This window comes from Oryzias melastigma, linkage group LG17, assembly GCF_002922805.2.
Source record: "Oryzias melastigma strain HK-1 linkage group LG17, ASM292280v2, whole genome shotgun sequence".
Taxonomy (NCBI): domain Eukaryota; kingdom Metazoa; phylum Chordata; class Actinopteri; order Beloniformes; family Adrianichthyidae; genus Oryzias; species Oryzias melastigma.
Window position 1 is genome coordinate 2,392,248 of NC_050528.1, and position 15,202 is coordinate 2,407,449.

At 52.1% G+C, this 15,202-nt stretch overlaps 1 protein-coding gene across 4 annotated transcripts in view; it reads left to right on the forward strand.

Moving 5' to 3' along the window:
- Nucleotides 1-13,001, forward strand: part of si:dkey-89b17.4 (zinc finger protein 646) — a 13,873-nt gene extending 872 nt beyond the window's left edge. For 2 of the 4 annotated variants that reach the window (XM_024262214.2, XM_024262215.2), the window contains exons 2-4: nt 2,203-4,930; nt 7,214-8,323; nt 9,013-13,001. In XM_024262214.2, coding sequence (XP_024117982.1) covers nt 2,382-4,930; nt 7,214-8,323; nt 9,013-9,883 — 4,530 coding nt within the window. In that variant the 5' untranslated portion in view covers nt 2,203-2,381 and the 3' untranslated portion in view covers nt 9,884-13,001. Of the gene's footprint in view, nt 1-2,202; nt 4,931-7,213; nt 8,324-8,402; nt 8,522-9,010 lie in introns of all 4 variants that reach the window. The other 2 variants (XM_024262216.2, XM_024262217.2) reach the window with 2 other exon arrangements.
- Nucleotides 13,002-15,202: the final 2,201 nt, after the last annotated feature.

Sequence of the window (15,202 nt, forward strand, 5' to 3'; positions counted from 1 at the left end):
GGTGGTGGTGTGAGATGGTGCAGGTGGCGTCCTGCTGTGTGTGTGTGGGGGGGTGGGGGGCATGTCTGCCTGGTTATGACCATCCCCCCCCACACACACACACACACCCGCGTCAGAGGCGCCCCGCTTTTGTCCCGGTGGCCAAGGTCAGGGGCCCCCGCGGCCCCGCCCCTCCCGGAGGAGTAGCTGCTGGGTGACAGCGGCGATCCGAACCCTCGGTACCGACCCGTTTATGTAAGGACGAGGAGGACATCCTCTTCTCCGTGGGGGGAGGGGGCACAGGAGTTCTGGTCTGAAGATGGGGTAGACCCAGTCCAGATGTTCTGGCACTGGCTCCTGCTGGCCTTTCCTCTATGGTCCCTCTGTCAGGCCCGGCTCCTCCAAGCTGCTGGTTTGGTTGGACCCCAGTTGTTCTGGTTTAGTGTCTGGTACCGCTGCAGAACCTCCTCTTCACCAGAACCAGTCGGACCTCCTCGGGAATTTCGCAGGTCTCTGACAGGACCTGATGCTACACCAGAGTGTGCACGTGAGCGTGCACGTGAGATGGACTGTGAGTGTGCACGTGAGATAGACTGTGCATGTAAGATGGTCTGTGTGCACGTGAGCGCGCACGTGAGTGTGCATATGAGATGGACTGTGAGTGTGCACATGATCGTGCACGTGAGATGGACTGTGTGCACGTGAGGTGGACTGTTAGTGTGCACGTGATCGTGCACGTGAGATGGTCTGTGTGCACGTGAGATGGACTGTGAGTGTGCACGTGATCGTGCACGTGAGATGGACTGTGTGCACGTGAGCGTGCTCTTCATCTGGACTGATCTTTAGGAACTGAATCTTATCAGAAATATTCAGAAGAAAATACAGAAAAAGCTCATGTTATGAGTTGGTGTTGCTGGGTCTCTCTGACCCGGTTCTTCTGACTGGGTCTCTCTGACCCGGTTCCTCTGACTGGGTTTCTCTGACCCGGTTCCTCTGACTTGGTCTGTCTTACCTCATCTCTTTGACCCAGTCCCTCTGACCCGGTTCGTCTAACCGTAATCACATTTGACCAGAATCTCCAGAACCGGTTCGACACCGAGGTGGTCCAAGAGGCGGAGCCTCAGTGTTTCTGACCCAATACTTATGAAGATCAAATGTTGAATGTTTGGGTTCATTTTCTGAAACATCAAGATAAATAAAATATTTAACTTGATTATAAAGAAGAAGAAAGACACAGGAAGTCGATAAACAATTTCAAATCTGTTTGAATAGAAACTGATAGAAATAGAAAAAGTAGAGACGTCGTTCTACTATAACACAGGTTTGTTTGTGAGGCCTGAAGCTGCTGAGGTCTCTGAAGCCGACGGACCCAGACGCCTTTACAAAACTGAAGCAAAAACCACCTCATTGTTCACAGAAATCTGCTGTTTGTCCAGACGGGTCGAAACAGAACCTCACGGGTTCCTGAGCGGTTCCTCAGAGAAAGACGAAGATACTGAATGTTTCAATACTGTAAATACGAGTAAATATTGAAGCAAAAAAATCACAGACTTCCTGTTCTCGCCTTCCTTTCATCAAATCAATAACCTGCTCCGTCCAATCAAATGGGCCTGATACATCCCTGCTCCACACAGTGGTCTAGGCGGGATTTTGGGGGGCGTTTCTCTGAGGGACCGGAGCAAACTCAGGGAAAGCGTGTCACCCCAGGCGTGGAACCGCTGCTGTTCCTCAGCCTGTTCGGGCTCCGGGACGCACGGTGGTCCCGTCGGCCTTCTGGCGGTCTCTGAGAGGTCGGATTGTCTGATCAGCCATCGGTCGAACCGCCCTGATACCTGCTGGGGGTGTTGATGTGTCCTTCAAACCCGACATGTTTACATCTTCAGAATTTGGTGCAACACTTGACGTCCAAACTCAGCACTTCTCGACATCTCGGGTCCTAAGGGGATACGAGAGTTTGGAAAGAGACCGCCGTCCCTGCTTCCAGAAACTCTGGCAGCCCCTTGTCGGGGTTCAGGGATGTCGCTCGCCTGTTCCCAGCCCTCCCTGCACTGCTCGATGCTGACTATCTAGATCAGCTGAGTGCAACCAATCAGGATGTGGAATCACTTCTGGTCAGGGAGAGCTGGAAAACAGGCTCTGGAGGACCATCAAGGTGGTCACATGACCTCAGGGTTTGTCCGTGTTTGTCTGACGGTTCCTCTTGTTTTGTTTTTGTCTCTGCAGTGTTGCCTCAGCTTCTGGTGTGACACCCCCCATCCCTCTGCAGGCCCGCCATCTTGGAAGGCGGGCCCTGATTGGCTGGAACTAATGGGAGAAAATGGCGAGCACCCTGGCCTGAAAGCTGCCCGTGTTTTCGGCGTGGTGAACGTGACCCCGCCCCCTCTGCGTTGCTGTGGAGTACTATGGCAATGCATGATATGAGTCGTGCCAAGGGATTCCCCTGTAAAGAATGTGATATGGTCTGTCCGAGCACGCCAAGCCTTCTCGAGCATATGAAAGCACACTATCAGCTGGAAGACAGCCCCCGATTTGAGTGTGAGCAGTGTGGTCGCATTTACAAGCACGCAGCCAGCCTAGCCAATCACAAGAAGTCTCACGAAGTGGGTTCCTTTCAGTGCCCGGTTTGTACGCGCACGCTGCCCAACGCGGTGGCTCTGAAGAATCACTTACGGATCCATACTTTGTCCCCTAGCAGCGCGCACGCTGAGGAGGAGACCGAGGAGGTTCCCGAGGAAGCGGGCCACGACGACCGGGACTACGGTCTCGCCCAGGACCTGTCGGGGGGGTTCGGGCGCTCTGGTTTGAATAGTGGTATGGGACATAGTGTCCTGCCGGGCCACGAAACTGAGGACAAGAAAGGCTCCCCTGAACCAGACGACGCCTGGGACCGGCCATTCAAGTGCGACCAGTGTGACAGAACCTACCGGCACCACGGGAGCCTGGTGAACCACAAGAAGTGCCACCAGCAAGGGAACTTCAAGTGCTCTGCGTGTTTCAAACTGTTCACCAACCTGGCTGCCCTGAACAGCCACGAGAGAACTCACTCTAAGTTCAAAACGCCGGGGGCCACCATGGTGAGCAGCAGTAGCAGTAGCAGCAGCCTCCACGACTCGGACCGCGGCGCCGGCTCGCAGTCGTCCCAAAGCGACGACGCGGCCTCCAGCTTCTGCCACCTGTGCCAGATCTCGCTGCCCAACAAGGCCGACTTCCAGGAGCACATCCTGCTGCACAACACGGCGTCCCCCTCCCTGAGCCTGCCGCGCAGCTTCCCCGGCATCATGGCACACAACCTGAGCACGGTTCGATCCCCAGCGTACACCCCGGCACTGGGGGACCCCCTACCTCTGCCTCCACTTCCCACTGAAAAAAGAGGCCCCTATGACCCGATAATGGGTCCCCCAGTCAACAACCCCATCTTCACCTGCGCGTATTGTGGCGCTGGACACCCGGACTTGGAGTCTTTGAAAGTTCACTACCTGACTCATGACCCCCACCCCCCTTCCCACAGTCAGGAGAGCTCCATGCTGAACTCTGACACCCTCAGCTCTGGGTCTCAGGGGTCGGTGGCCTCTCCCTCGGGGGGCCGCGTGCCACAAGCCAACTCTCCAGACGACGAAGAGCGCCGCTTCAAGTGTGGCGAATGCGGCAAGAGCTACCGGCACGCTGGGAGTTTGGTCAATCACAAACGGTGCCATCAGACTGGACACTACCAGTGCACCATCTGCTGTAAGCAATACCCCCATCTGGCGGCGCTGCACAGCCACCTGCGCAGCCACAAGGGCCGTCCTTCCAACCAGCCAATCAGCAGTGACAGCAGCGACTGGCTGTCTCCAGAGCCACTCACACTGGACTCCCAGCAGAACTATGTCCAGGAGGGCAGCGGCGCCACCACGCCAATTTCATTGCCAGGAAACCTCGGTGATGCTGGCCACTTTGTGCCAGACGGTGGCCACAGTAGCGGTCTGGACTCTTTGGAGTTCCACGACCGCTTTGATGGCAGCTCACTGTCCCAGAGCAGCTCTGCTCACCGGCAGGCCGACAGACACATGTGTGCCGACTGTGGGGAGATTTACGGAGATGTTTCTGGCATCAAGTCGCACATGTGTCCTCGCCGTGGTCAGCAGGCCCCCCCGCAGCAGCAGCAGCAGCAGGGCAACATGTCCAATGGCTTCATGGGAAACATGAGCTACCATGGTTCTGGAGGAACCTCACTGCCATCCGGGAGCTCCAGCAACATGAAGGAGGGCAGCCAGCGAGTGTTCTCCCAGAGCTCCGGCAAGGCCATGGCCAGCAGCACCAAGGAGGACGACGATGACGGCGAGGTGTACCAGTGCTCGGTTTGTGGCAACCACTACGCCAGCCTCAGAGCCCTCAGGAGCCACCTGCGCAGTCACGCCAACAACCCAACCGGACCAGGACCGTCCAGTCTGGAGCAGGGCTGGAGGATGATCTGCTCCACCTGTGGCCAGAGCTTCTCCCGGAAACAGGACCTCCTGAATCATCAGTTGATCCACGGCCCCCAGAGACCCGATGGCCAGCAGGGAATCGCCGGCAGTTCTACCAACGGGGACAACAAAGTAGACAGCCGGAGCCACATCTGCGTGGACTGTGGTCTGTTCTTTGCTGACCGCCATCACCTGGTGACCCACCTGTGCCCGGGAAAGAACCAGGCGATGAACAAGTTGGGTCTAAACGGCGCCAAAGGAATGTCTGCAGAGGGTGTTGGAGCAAACCGTGATGTGGGGGCTGAGGGGCACAGGCCCATGGTGGACCAGAGTGACAAACCTCACAAGTGTGACCAGTGTGGACGAGGATACAGACACCCCTGCTCCCTGCTCAACCACAAGAAGTCCCACAAGACGGGCGTCTTCCGCTGCCTGGTCTGCCAGAAACGCTACTACAACCTGCTGGCTCTGAAGAACCACCAGAGGACACACTTCGACCTGAAGAGGTAAGCACACGCACACATCCAGCCACACAGAGAGGGCGGGGTTACAGCCTGTTGGAGACACGCCTCTCCTTTTGTTCCTTCACGCTGATGCCTTGGTCGGTGTCAGTTCCTGGTTTTACACACGAAGGAACTTAAACAACTCATGTTGAACCTGTTGGAGCGTCCTCCATCAGCCTTACTGAAACAGAACCTGATCAGAAAGTCACGCCGTCATCCAGGTACTGCAGTGTACTGTATTGTACTGCGTTGTACTGTATTGTACTGCGGTGTACTGTATTGTACTGCAGTGTACTGTATTGTACTGCACTATACTGCATTGTACTCCGGTGTACTGTATAGTACTGCAGTGTACTGTATTGTGCTGCAGTGTACTGTATTGTACTCCGGTGTACTGCATTGTACTCCGGTGTACTGTATTGTACTCTGGTGTACTGTATTGTACTCCGGTGTACTGTATTGTACTGCGGTGTACTGTATTGTACTGCAGTGTACTGTATTGTACTGCGGTGTACTGTATTGTACTCCGGTGTACTGTATTGTACTGCGGTGTACTGTATTGTACTGCAGTGTACTGTATTGTACTGCGGTGTACTGTATTGTACTCCGGTGTAGTGTGTTGTACTGCAGTGTACTGTATTGTACTGCGGTGTACCGTATTGTACTCCGGTGTACCGTATTGTACTGCAGTGTACCGTATTGTACTGCGCTGTACTGTATTGTACTGCGCTGTACTGCGCCAGTCTGCGCCATGCAGAAATGGAACAGGGAGCCAGTGGAATCCAATGCTGCACAAATGAATATTTTCAGCTTTCACTGAATAATTTAATTTTGATTATAATCCTCATTTCAGTGACTTGATGCTGTGAATTGTGGGTAAATCTGATGTAGTTAGGATTTTTGACTCACAGCTGTCACCGAAGCTTCCTGGTTTGTGATGGGGGCGGGGTCAATGTTAGTCGTGTGGATCAAACATCAGCTCCATAAACGCAGCTGGGCTTCCTTCTGCTCTTCAGTTTGATTGAACCAAATGACTGTATCTGAGAACTGGACTGAGGGACTCCGCCCCTTTGATGTTCTTAACAGGAAGTATCCAGAATCCTTCATTTGGTTGTAGCTTGAATAAACCATTTTCTGTGGATGGCATCACACTCGCTCTCTCCAGTTCTCATATACAGTCCTTTGGTTGAACCTTACTCAGTCCTGACATCTACTGTTCATTATGGGTACTCCCCATTCCGGAGTCTGTAACCTGCAGCTCCAGATCCACACGTGGCTCTTTGATCTCTCTGTGGTGGATCCTTGGTCAAACATAAAATAAGTCACTGCTGACCCCGCATGTCGACCGTCAGTCAGCAGCTCCTCATAAAGAAAACAAATAAACAAAGCCCACAAACTAAGACTACCAACCCCAAACTAAAACAACAAAACCAGCAGTGTAAGACTGCTGAGGACAAACAGGGAAAAAAGAACAAGAAAAAAATGAAAAGAAACATAAAATATCATTTTTTTTTAAGTAAGGAATACTTAATTAGCATTTATTTAATTTAGATAAGCTTATACATTGATGTCTGAGGCGCACAGACCTGATTCTGTTGACCTGAAGACGTCTAGTTTGATCATCTCGACCTCCAGAATGAACAGATTTTATATGTAAAGCAAAACTTTGGTAAAAAGTTTGATCTTTTATGGGTTAAAAGCACATATCTTGTGCTGCTCAACATGGGTTACTAGCTGCTCAGAGCTGCACTGAGATGATCGCGTTTGGAAAATAGCAGCTTTTGTTTTGAAAATAAGTTTAAAAAAATCACATTTTGACGTATGCTAGGTTCTTTTTATATTTTTACTTTTGTTTGTGCCAAAAAATAGACAAAATTCATATTTATTATTTAAAAAAAATTAAAATTCAAATTTCCTAAAGGCTGAAGTAAGACTATGCAGATCCTTCTAGGTTTGGATCAGTAGAAAACGAACTCAAATGGCTCTTTTACTGTTAAAGGTTGCAGATCCCCCCCCCCTGTTTAATTTTTAAAAACCTTTTAAAATAATCTAATTTTTATTTGTTTGATTCGTTAGAACGGAATATTTCACTGTCATTGACTGTAGAAGAAAACCAACAGAATCATTATCAGTGAAAACGATTCTCTTCATGTTTCTGTGGAATCACCATGAATGCCAGAACATGGACCCGCGTCTGTTCCGGTGGGGTTTCTGCTGAGGGCGGTTCTGAAAGAAAACGTTCTGGATGTGATGAGTTCCTGATCAGTCTGTTTATTCCTGCTACAGGCACAAGTGTGAGGAGTGCGGGAAAGCCTTCAAGATCCAGAAGCAGCTCATCAACCACCTCCGCCTCCACGAGGAGCACCGGGCCAAAGGTCTGGTCCGGACCGGCCCCAACGGTTCCCGCTTCCAGCAGCCGGGCCCGTCTCAGATGCAGACCATGAGAGGAGAGCCGTCCAAGGGTCCGGTGATGGGGGTCAAGTATCCAAACCAGGGCTTCAAGAAGCCGTACTCCTCAGCCGGCACCTCCAGGCCGCAGAAGTTTGATCCTGCTGAGAGTGGGCGGCGGCCTTTCGCCTGCGAGGAGTGTGGGAAGACCTACCGGCACGCCGGCAGCCTGGCCAACCACAAAAACCTCCACAAAATTGGCGAGTACCACTGCAACGTCTGCAATTCCACCTACCCCAACAGGCTGGCCATGAAGAACCACCTGCGGCTGCACTTCGCCCAGAAGAAGCACAACTGCCAGGAGTGCGGCAAAGGCTTCCGCACGCAGCGGCAGCTGGCCACCCACACCACGGCGGGCCTGTGCAAGGGTCCGCAGGGCCCCGGGGCCCAGATGGACTTCGAGTGCGACGGCTGCTGCGAAGGCTTCGCCACCGCCGACGAGCTGTCGGCTCACGACTGCCCCGCCCAGCACCTGCCCTCCTCGTCCTCCACCACCAGCTCGTCCACGGTGAACGTGGACCGCAGCGCGGTGGACCTGGACTCGGACGAGAGGCCGTACGCCTGCGACCTGTGCAGCTGCACCTACAAGCACGCCAGCTCGCTGCTCAACCACAAGCACACCCACAAGACCGGCAACTTCCGCTGCAACTTCTGCGACAAGCCCTACACCAACTACATGGCGCTGCGCAACCACATGCGCATCCACACGCAGCGCAAGAAACACATCTGCCACACCTGCGGAAAGGCCTTCCGCCTGGCGCGGTTTCTGCGCAACCACCAGAAGGTGCACGAGGAGGGCGCCACGCCCTTCGGCTGCCCCTCCTGTGGCAAGAGCTTCCAGGGCAGGTCTGGCTTGGCCCGGCACCGCTGTGGGGACAACCAGGTAGGCATGGAGGTCAGGAGGAAAGCCGCCACGCCCGCCGGAGAGGGAGAGGACTGTCGGTACACGTGAGTTCCCGTCAGTTGTTTGTGATTGTTGACAAAGCGAGTAGCGGAGATGATTTAGGTGTCTACATGTCTATTACAGGTATATGATCTCCAATCCGGCTTCCTTGGGACCATACGCGTGCCGGAATTCGGATTTTTCTGAAGTGTGGACAGATTGAATTAGTGGACAGACCAGATAAGTCAACCCGCTTGCTTCCGGTTAGCATACTTCACTCTGTAGTTTGTAGGCCTCCTTCACTCATGTCATGCCGTGTTCTGTCATGTGTGCTCTCCTCTGACTGTCTGTCCTCATGCTGATGCTCCTCCCACTGCCGTGTGTGTGCGCCTCCTCCCGGCGCTGTCATGTTTGTCAGGAGGCTCAGGGGTGTTTGGGGCTAGCTGCACTGCACGTCCACCGGTCAGGCGGGAGGGGGCGGGGCCCTTCAATCAGGCGGCGACAGCAGCTCAGGCGTTGGGTTTGTGCAGTGCAGGAAGCGGCAGATACCTACCCGACCCCTCCCACTGTGATGCCACGCCCCTTCCCCAGTGACCTGTGTAGAAGCGTGCAGTGGAACGCCGCTGAGCCGGATTTCAGATCATATACCTGTATGTTAGCGTCTGTAGATCAGCTGAGCGACGTGTCTGTGAGCGGCTGTGCTTCAGCCCCCCCTTCCTCATTGACCCCGCCCCCTCTGTTTGCTTCTGCACAGATGTGACCAGTGCGGCCGGTCCTACCGCCACGCCAGCTCCCTCCTCAACCACAAGAACACCCACACCGTCGGCGTCTACCACTGCGCCGTGTGCCTGAAGACGTACTCCAACCTGCTCGCCCTCAAGAACCACCGCCGCATCCACTCCGAAACGCGCCGCCACCGCTGCCACGACTGCGGGAAGGCCTTCCGGGTGTCCTCGCAGCTCTACAATCACCGGCGGGTCCACCAGAAGCAGCGCGAGCTGACCTGCCGGGCCTGCCAGCGGGCCTTCCCCACTCAGGCCAGCTTCAGGCTACACATGGAGATCACGCACGGCCAGCCGCCGCCGCCCAGAGCCCAGCAGCCCCGCCCCGGGGGCTCCCAGGATCTGGGCTGGGGCTCGGGCCTGGACCTCACCCTCATGCAAGAGCAGGGGCTGGTCCCGAGAGCTCCGGACAAGGCCCATCGCTCTGGGGGCGAGGCGGACGTGCACAAACCCTACGTGTGCGAGCAGTGTGGGCGGTCCTACCGGCATGCCAGCTCGCTGCTTAACCACAAGAACAGCCACAAGACAGGGACCTACTTCTGCTCCTCTTGCCAGAAGGAGTTCCCAAACCTCATGTCCCTGAAGAACCACCGTCGGATCCACACCGAGCCTAAGCGGTACCAGTGCCCCGACTGTGGCAAGTCGTTCCGCGTGTCCACGCAGCTCATCTGCCACCGCCGCATCCACACCAAGGAGAAGCCCTTCAGCTGCCCGCACTGTGACAAGCGCTTCTCCTCCAAGTCCAACCTGCGCCACCACCTGAAGGTGCACTGGAGCGGCCCCGCACCGCCGCCGGCCGCGCCGCCCAACTACCTGGGCATGCCTGGAGGGCCTTTCCTATAGGTGTAGGGAGGAGTCACATGACTTATGAGGTGCCAAACTGTAGCCTGACCTGAACACGCCCCCCTACGAAGGCACCTATCGACTGACTCACCCCCAAGAACCGAGCAGAACCGGGGGCCGTCCCTGTGAGCAGAATGTTCTGGAGTTTCTGAACTGGGTTATCTCAGACACATGTAGCGTGGGCGGAGCCGGGCTTTTGGACTTTCATGTCGATTTTGTTTGTGAACTTAAGCTGGAGCTGCTCTGGGTGGGGGGTGGGGGGTGGGGGCACAAAGCTTCTTCACACCTGGATTTGAATCGGGCTCTGAACCAGTTTCTGTTGGCTGGGGAGGCAGGACCGGGTTCTCTGGCCTCAGGCCGGTTGGACTCATGTTGCAGCCAATGAGTTATATTGCTAGAGATGCTACGCTAGGCTGTTAGCCCTGTCCAAGATACGTAAAGAGCGACGCCATATTGGAAATGTCAGTAAACAATGAGACAGTTTAGCAGATACAGTCAAAGGAATTATTCTGGTCCAGTTTAAGGCCGATCATCACAGAAATCAGACCCAGGTCGAGTGTTGAACCACATGTCAAACGTTCTTATGAATGCGTTAACACATAGGAAACACCACGCACACTTAACTGTTTGATTATTCCGTTATCCTAGCTGACATGTTTGGACGGAGACGGAATGAAAAGTATGACTCCTACAGACAGGATCAGATTTATGACATTAACCATGCAGACGGGGCGCCGTCAGCACTTCAGTCCATGGCCTGGTGCACCGAGGTCGGGCGGGACTCTGTAGAGGCTGCGACACACTCGGCGAGGGATCCCACTAGTGCAGGGGTGTCGAACTCAATCGCACAGGGGGCCAGAATCCAAAACGACCTTAGGTCTGGGCTGAACAGGATCAACATTTATTGAACACTCTAAAACTTTAAAAACGTAACTTTGTAATTGAGACAAACCTTCAAACGCGGCCCTAACCCTAGCCTGGTCCGCTTCTGGTACCACATCCAGAACCGTATCTGGAACCAATACCAATCCTCGTCAGGTTCCGTGTTAATGTCAGGGCTAGAATGCCAGTCCAATGTACGTCTGGTACCGCCCGGAGGTTAGTAATTAGTCATTATAGTCAATAAACAATTTAATAGTCGATTAGTCGTTATTTATATTCTATGGAGTCAGACTGTAGTAAAGTTGAACAAAGTTGAGAGCGTTCAGCACCAAAAAATGAACTCTTCATAATTTGAGTCAGTGAGACCAAAACTTTATCTTTAATGAAAAGTAGTTCCTTGTTTCAGATGCCGACCTTGGAGAGATGAGGAATACACTTCCCATAAAATCATTTTGACAGGTGACCTTTGACCCTACATATATATAATTGATATTAAATTGTTAAGTCATTTTGGGGGGCGGGGCACCTGTCTAAACGAGTTTGATGGATGGTGTAGGCTCACTCTCTCATTTGATTTAATCTTGTTTTGTTTCCCAGAAATGACTGAAGGACAGAAGCTGCATGAATTATTTAAAGTCGATTGAACTATCATCTTAATTGTCTTAATTTTTAGTTTAAGGTTATCGGTTGTTAAGATGTGGGCTTTACATCCACTTTAAGCATGACCCGATTGGTCGACTATTTAAATAACCGTTTGTAGCAGCACTGTTGGGGACACTAAACCAACACACAACCATAGTCAGTATGTGACTAAGTAGGAATGAGAATGTGTTGCCTTATGTTACCAGCACAAGATAACATCGGGCCGGTAATGACACAAATATTCACCCATCGGGCCTCATCCGACCCTGGGGCTTGACTTTGACACGTGTGCACTACTGGATCCCGGCCAGCCCCTCTCAGAAGGACTCGGGCACCCCCGCGCCACCGCGTCCTGGCGGTTCGCAGAACATCCCTGGTCCGCCTGCCGGACAGGGATTCGGCGCTGGGTTCTTCCCTCTTCACCACCGAGGAAATTCTGGTTAGCTTATTTTCCTCCCTTTAGTAATCTACTTCAGTTCAGCGATCGTCCTCCAGAACCTAGATTGGAAAAGTCTAAAGCTTGACTTTGAATCGATAAACTTAAACGTTCACTCTGATCTTGCTCACGTTTTCTATACATTCTCCTTTATCTGACAGTAATAATTCACCGGGAAAAGTCACACTCTTGTTGTCCAACTCTGTGACTGTAACACAGCAGTAAACAGGAATCTCCACCTTTTCAATATTTACGTACGCAACAAGCTAGCATAGCGACTCTAGTCTAAATAGCTCCTTGGCTGCACTATCGCTGTTGTAGGAGGGTCGGGACGCAGACAGGAAGTCTGTCCTGCAGCACTTTGAGGACCACAGGAAGTCTTGGAGGATTTTTAAAATAAAAGCCCCCTGCAGGTCCTTCAGTTCTGGCGTGCTGCACACGCCGCCACCTCCAGTGGGTCCAGACCTTCAGACTGAAGGGAGGAAGGGGAGCGGCTCAGGTGGGCGGGGTCTCCTGTCAGAACCGCATCATTTCCTCCTTTGGACTGGACCTGCTGCTGCTGTTTAGCTCCACAGCCCCCCCTGCTGGCCAAAGTTAACTCCAGAGCAGCCGAGGGTTTCGGACCGCTCCTGGAAAAGCCAGACTTCTGCAGAACCGGAACCGCCGAGCCTTCCCACACCGCCTCTTCTTCCATATTTATCTCCTGTCAGCGTTGGAGGGCCCCCGCTGCGCCCCCCCCCGTATTTATTGGTGTTCCTTTGCTCTTATTTAAGCCTCCGTGTGTCCGTCAGCGTGCTCAGGAGCGCTGGTGCTAGAAATGATAACCGTGAAAGCCGTGCAGTGACGTCCAGTGCTGTAGGAGTCTGTGTGAACTAGAACACAAAATATTAACTGTGCATTCGCCGTCTTCTTCCTCCTCCTCCTCCTCCTCGGTTCCTTTGGACACCTCCTGCCTGCATTTCTGTAGTTTAGAGAAGAAGGTTTGGAGCAAATGTACCCTTTTGTTGACAGCTCTAACGTTCTGATTCATGCATATATATGTAATGCTTACTATACACTTTTATAAACTATGTTTTGATAATTCATTTCTTAACAGAAACTTGTCCATAAACTATAACCCTACTGCTGAGTACTGGAAATAAATAGGTGAAAAACCTTTGACTGCAGCTTCTTTGGATGTGGAGCTGGTGGGCGGAGTCAGGATGGATATCAACACGGCCAACCCGCTGCAGGCTGGTCAGATGGGAACAGGTTTGATTTAAGTAGACAAACCCAGAAAATGAGAAGGATAGTGTTCATGTGTCTGAAGGTTTAGAGCAGTGTTCCTCACTCCAGGTCCTCGAGGGCCGCCACCCTCCATGTTTTCCGCATCTCCAAGCTAGCTGCTGATTAGTTCAGTCAGATGTCTCCACAGGTGGCGGCTCTCGAGGACCAGGAATGAGGAACACTGGTTTAGAGCAGGGGTATTCAAATCCAGGCCTCGAGGGCCGGTGTCCTACATGTTTTCCAACCAACCTTCCATTGAAGCTCCTTATTGGCTAAACATACCTGATCCTGGAAATTAGCAGCAGATGAGGCAGGATTTCTGGAAAACCTACAGGAAGCTGGCCCTCGAGGCCTGGATTTGGGCCTCTCTGCTGTAGGTTTTCCAGAAATCCTGCCTTATCTGCTGCTAATTTCCAGGATCAGGTATGTTTAGCCAATAAGGAGCTTCAATGGAAGGTTGGTTGGAAAACATGTAGGACACCGGCCCTCGAGGCCTGGATTTGAATACCCCTGGTTTAGAGGATTGATGAGTCGCCACAGCCAATCAGCTTTCACCGATCCTCACTGCTGGTTTGGCGCCGGATGACCTTCCTGACACAACCTGTTATCCAGGCTGGGGGCGGGCACAGGCAGATCCCCCCCAGAAAGAAGGTCACAGTTTCTGGTCCCTGATGTCCAAAAGCTCATGAAGGTTCTCATTTGTCCTGGTGGATCGGTCTCGACGTCTCACTCTGGATCTGTGATGTCATAGATGTATTGCTGGAGATGCTACGCTAGCTGTTAGCCTGGCCGGCCCGGGCTGCATCTGGGCCAAAGGACATTAAAAAGGAGAACCTCAGATCATCATCGACCTGGTCTGTGGATGCAACAGATGAACCACATTTTAAACGTTCCTATAACTAAATGCTCCATAGGAAACTCCATGACTGTGATTGGATTCTAATCTGAACACGGATTTATGTCAGGCTCCTCGGTCCGTCTTCATGTACGGGTCGGTGTGTAGTCAACATCGGTTGTAGCCTATATGGGTGAACACGCCGGCGCCCATATAGGCTACAATGGGGGAAAACGCACAAGTGGATCCATCCAGCCTCTATCAGGATCCCGGCGCCATGGCGGGCAGGCGGGTTTCCGTTCGGCGTATGCTCCTGATTCAGCACTGGACTCTTCCCTCTTAACTTCTGAGGAAATCCTGCTTAGTTTCTTTTCCTCCAATTATTAATCTGATAACCAGCCGGTCGTCTGGTCTGATCTGAGGTTGAACACACACAAATACTCTACTGTCATCCTCCACAAAACAAAAAGGAAATAGTCTAAAGCTGACATGACTTTGAATAGACGACGAGATCAGCCTAAACGTTCATTATCGAGAGTAAACTCACTCAGATCTTCATGAATGTTTTCTAGAAGTTCTCCTTCATCAGCTGACAGGAATCATTTCCTTATGGTTGTCATTGTAGCACAGCAGTGAACCGGCATCTCCACCTTTCCAATATGGCGTCCAGGTTTGCGTATGCAACAAGCTAGCTAATGTAGCTCACTGGTCAGAGCAGGGCCGGATCTAACCAGCCACTGTTTTGGGTGCAAGCCGAATATAAGGGGGGGGGCAAGTTTGGGTTTACTGCGAGGTTGGGGTGTAAAATCCTTCCAAGCTCCTAAAACAGGGGTCACCAACCTTTTTGAACCTGCGGGCTACTTCATGTGTACTGAATAATACGAAGGGCTACCAGTTTGAAATAATACATTTGCTTAGTTTGCGTTTAGTTATTCATTATTAATAATAATAATGATACTTCTCTATGTGAAGACACTGATTTCATAATTATCATAATTATCAATAATGACAACAAGCTAGGAAACAGACTTTATTAATCTCAACAGATCTTGTCACATTTTGAGGTAAGTTTTTGAGTTTGCGCAAAACTTTATGGAAATTCTTGGAATTTCAAAAAAAAAAAACAAACGTTTGGAAATGACACTGTTTCCATTAAATCATAATTTTGCAATAAATCACAAACCAACTCACGCGATAAGTCATTAAAAACACGGCGATGAACGACAAGTATTTTTTTTATTTCATTCACTGAAAGGGA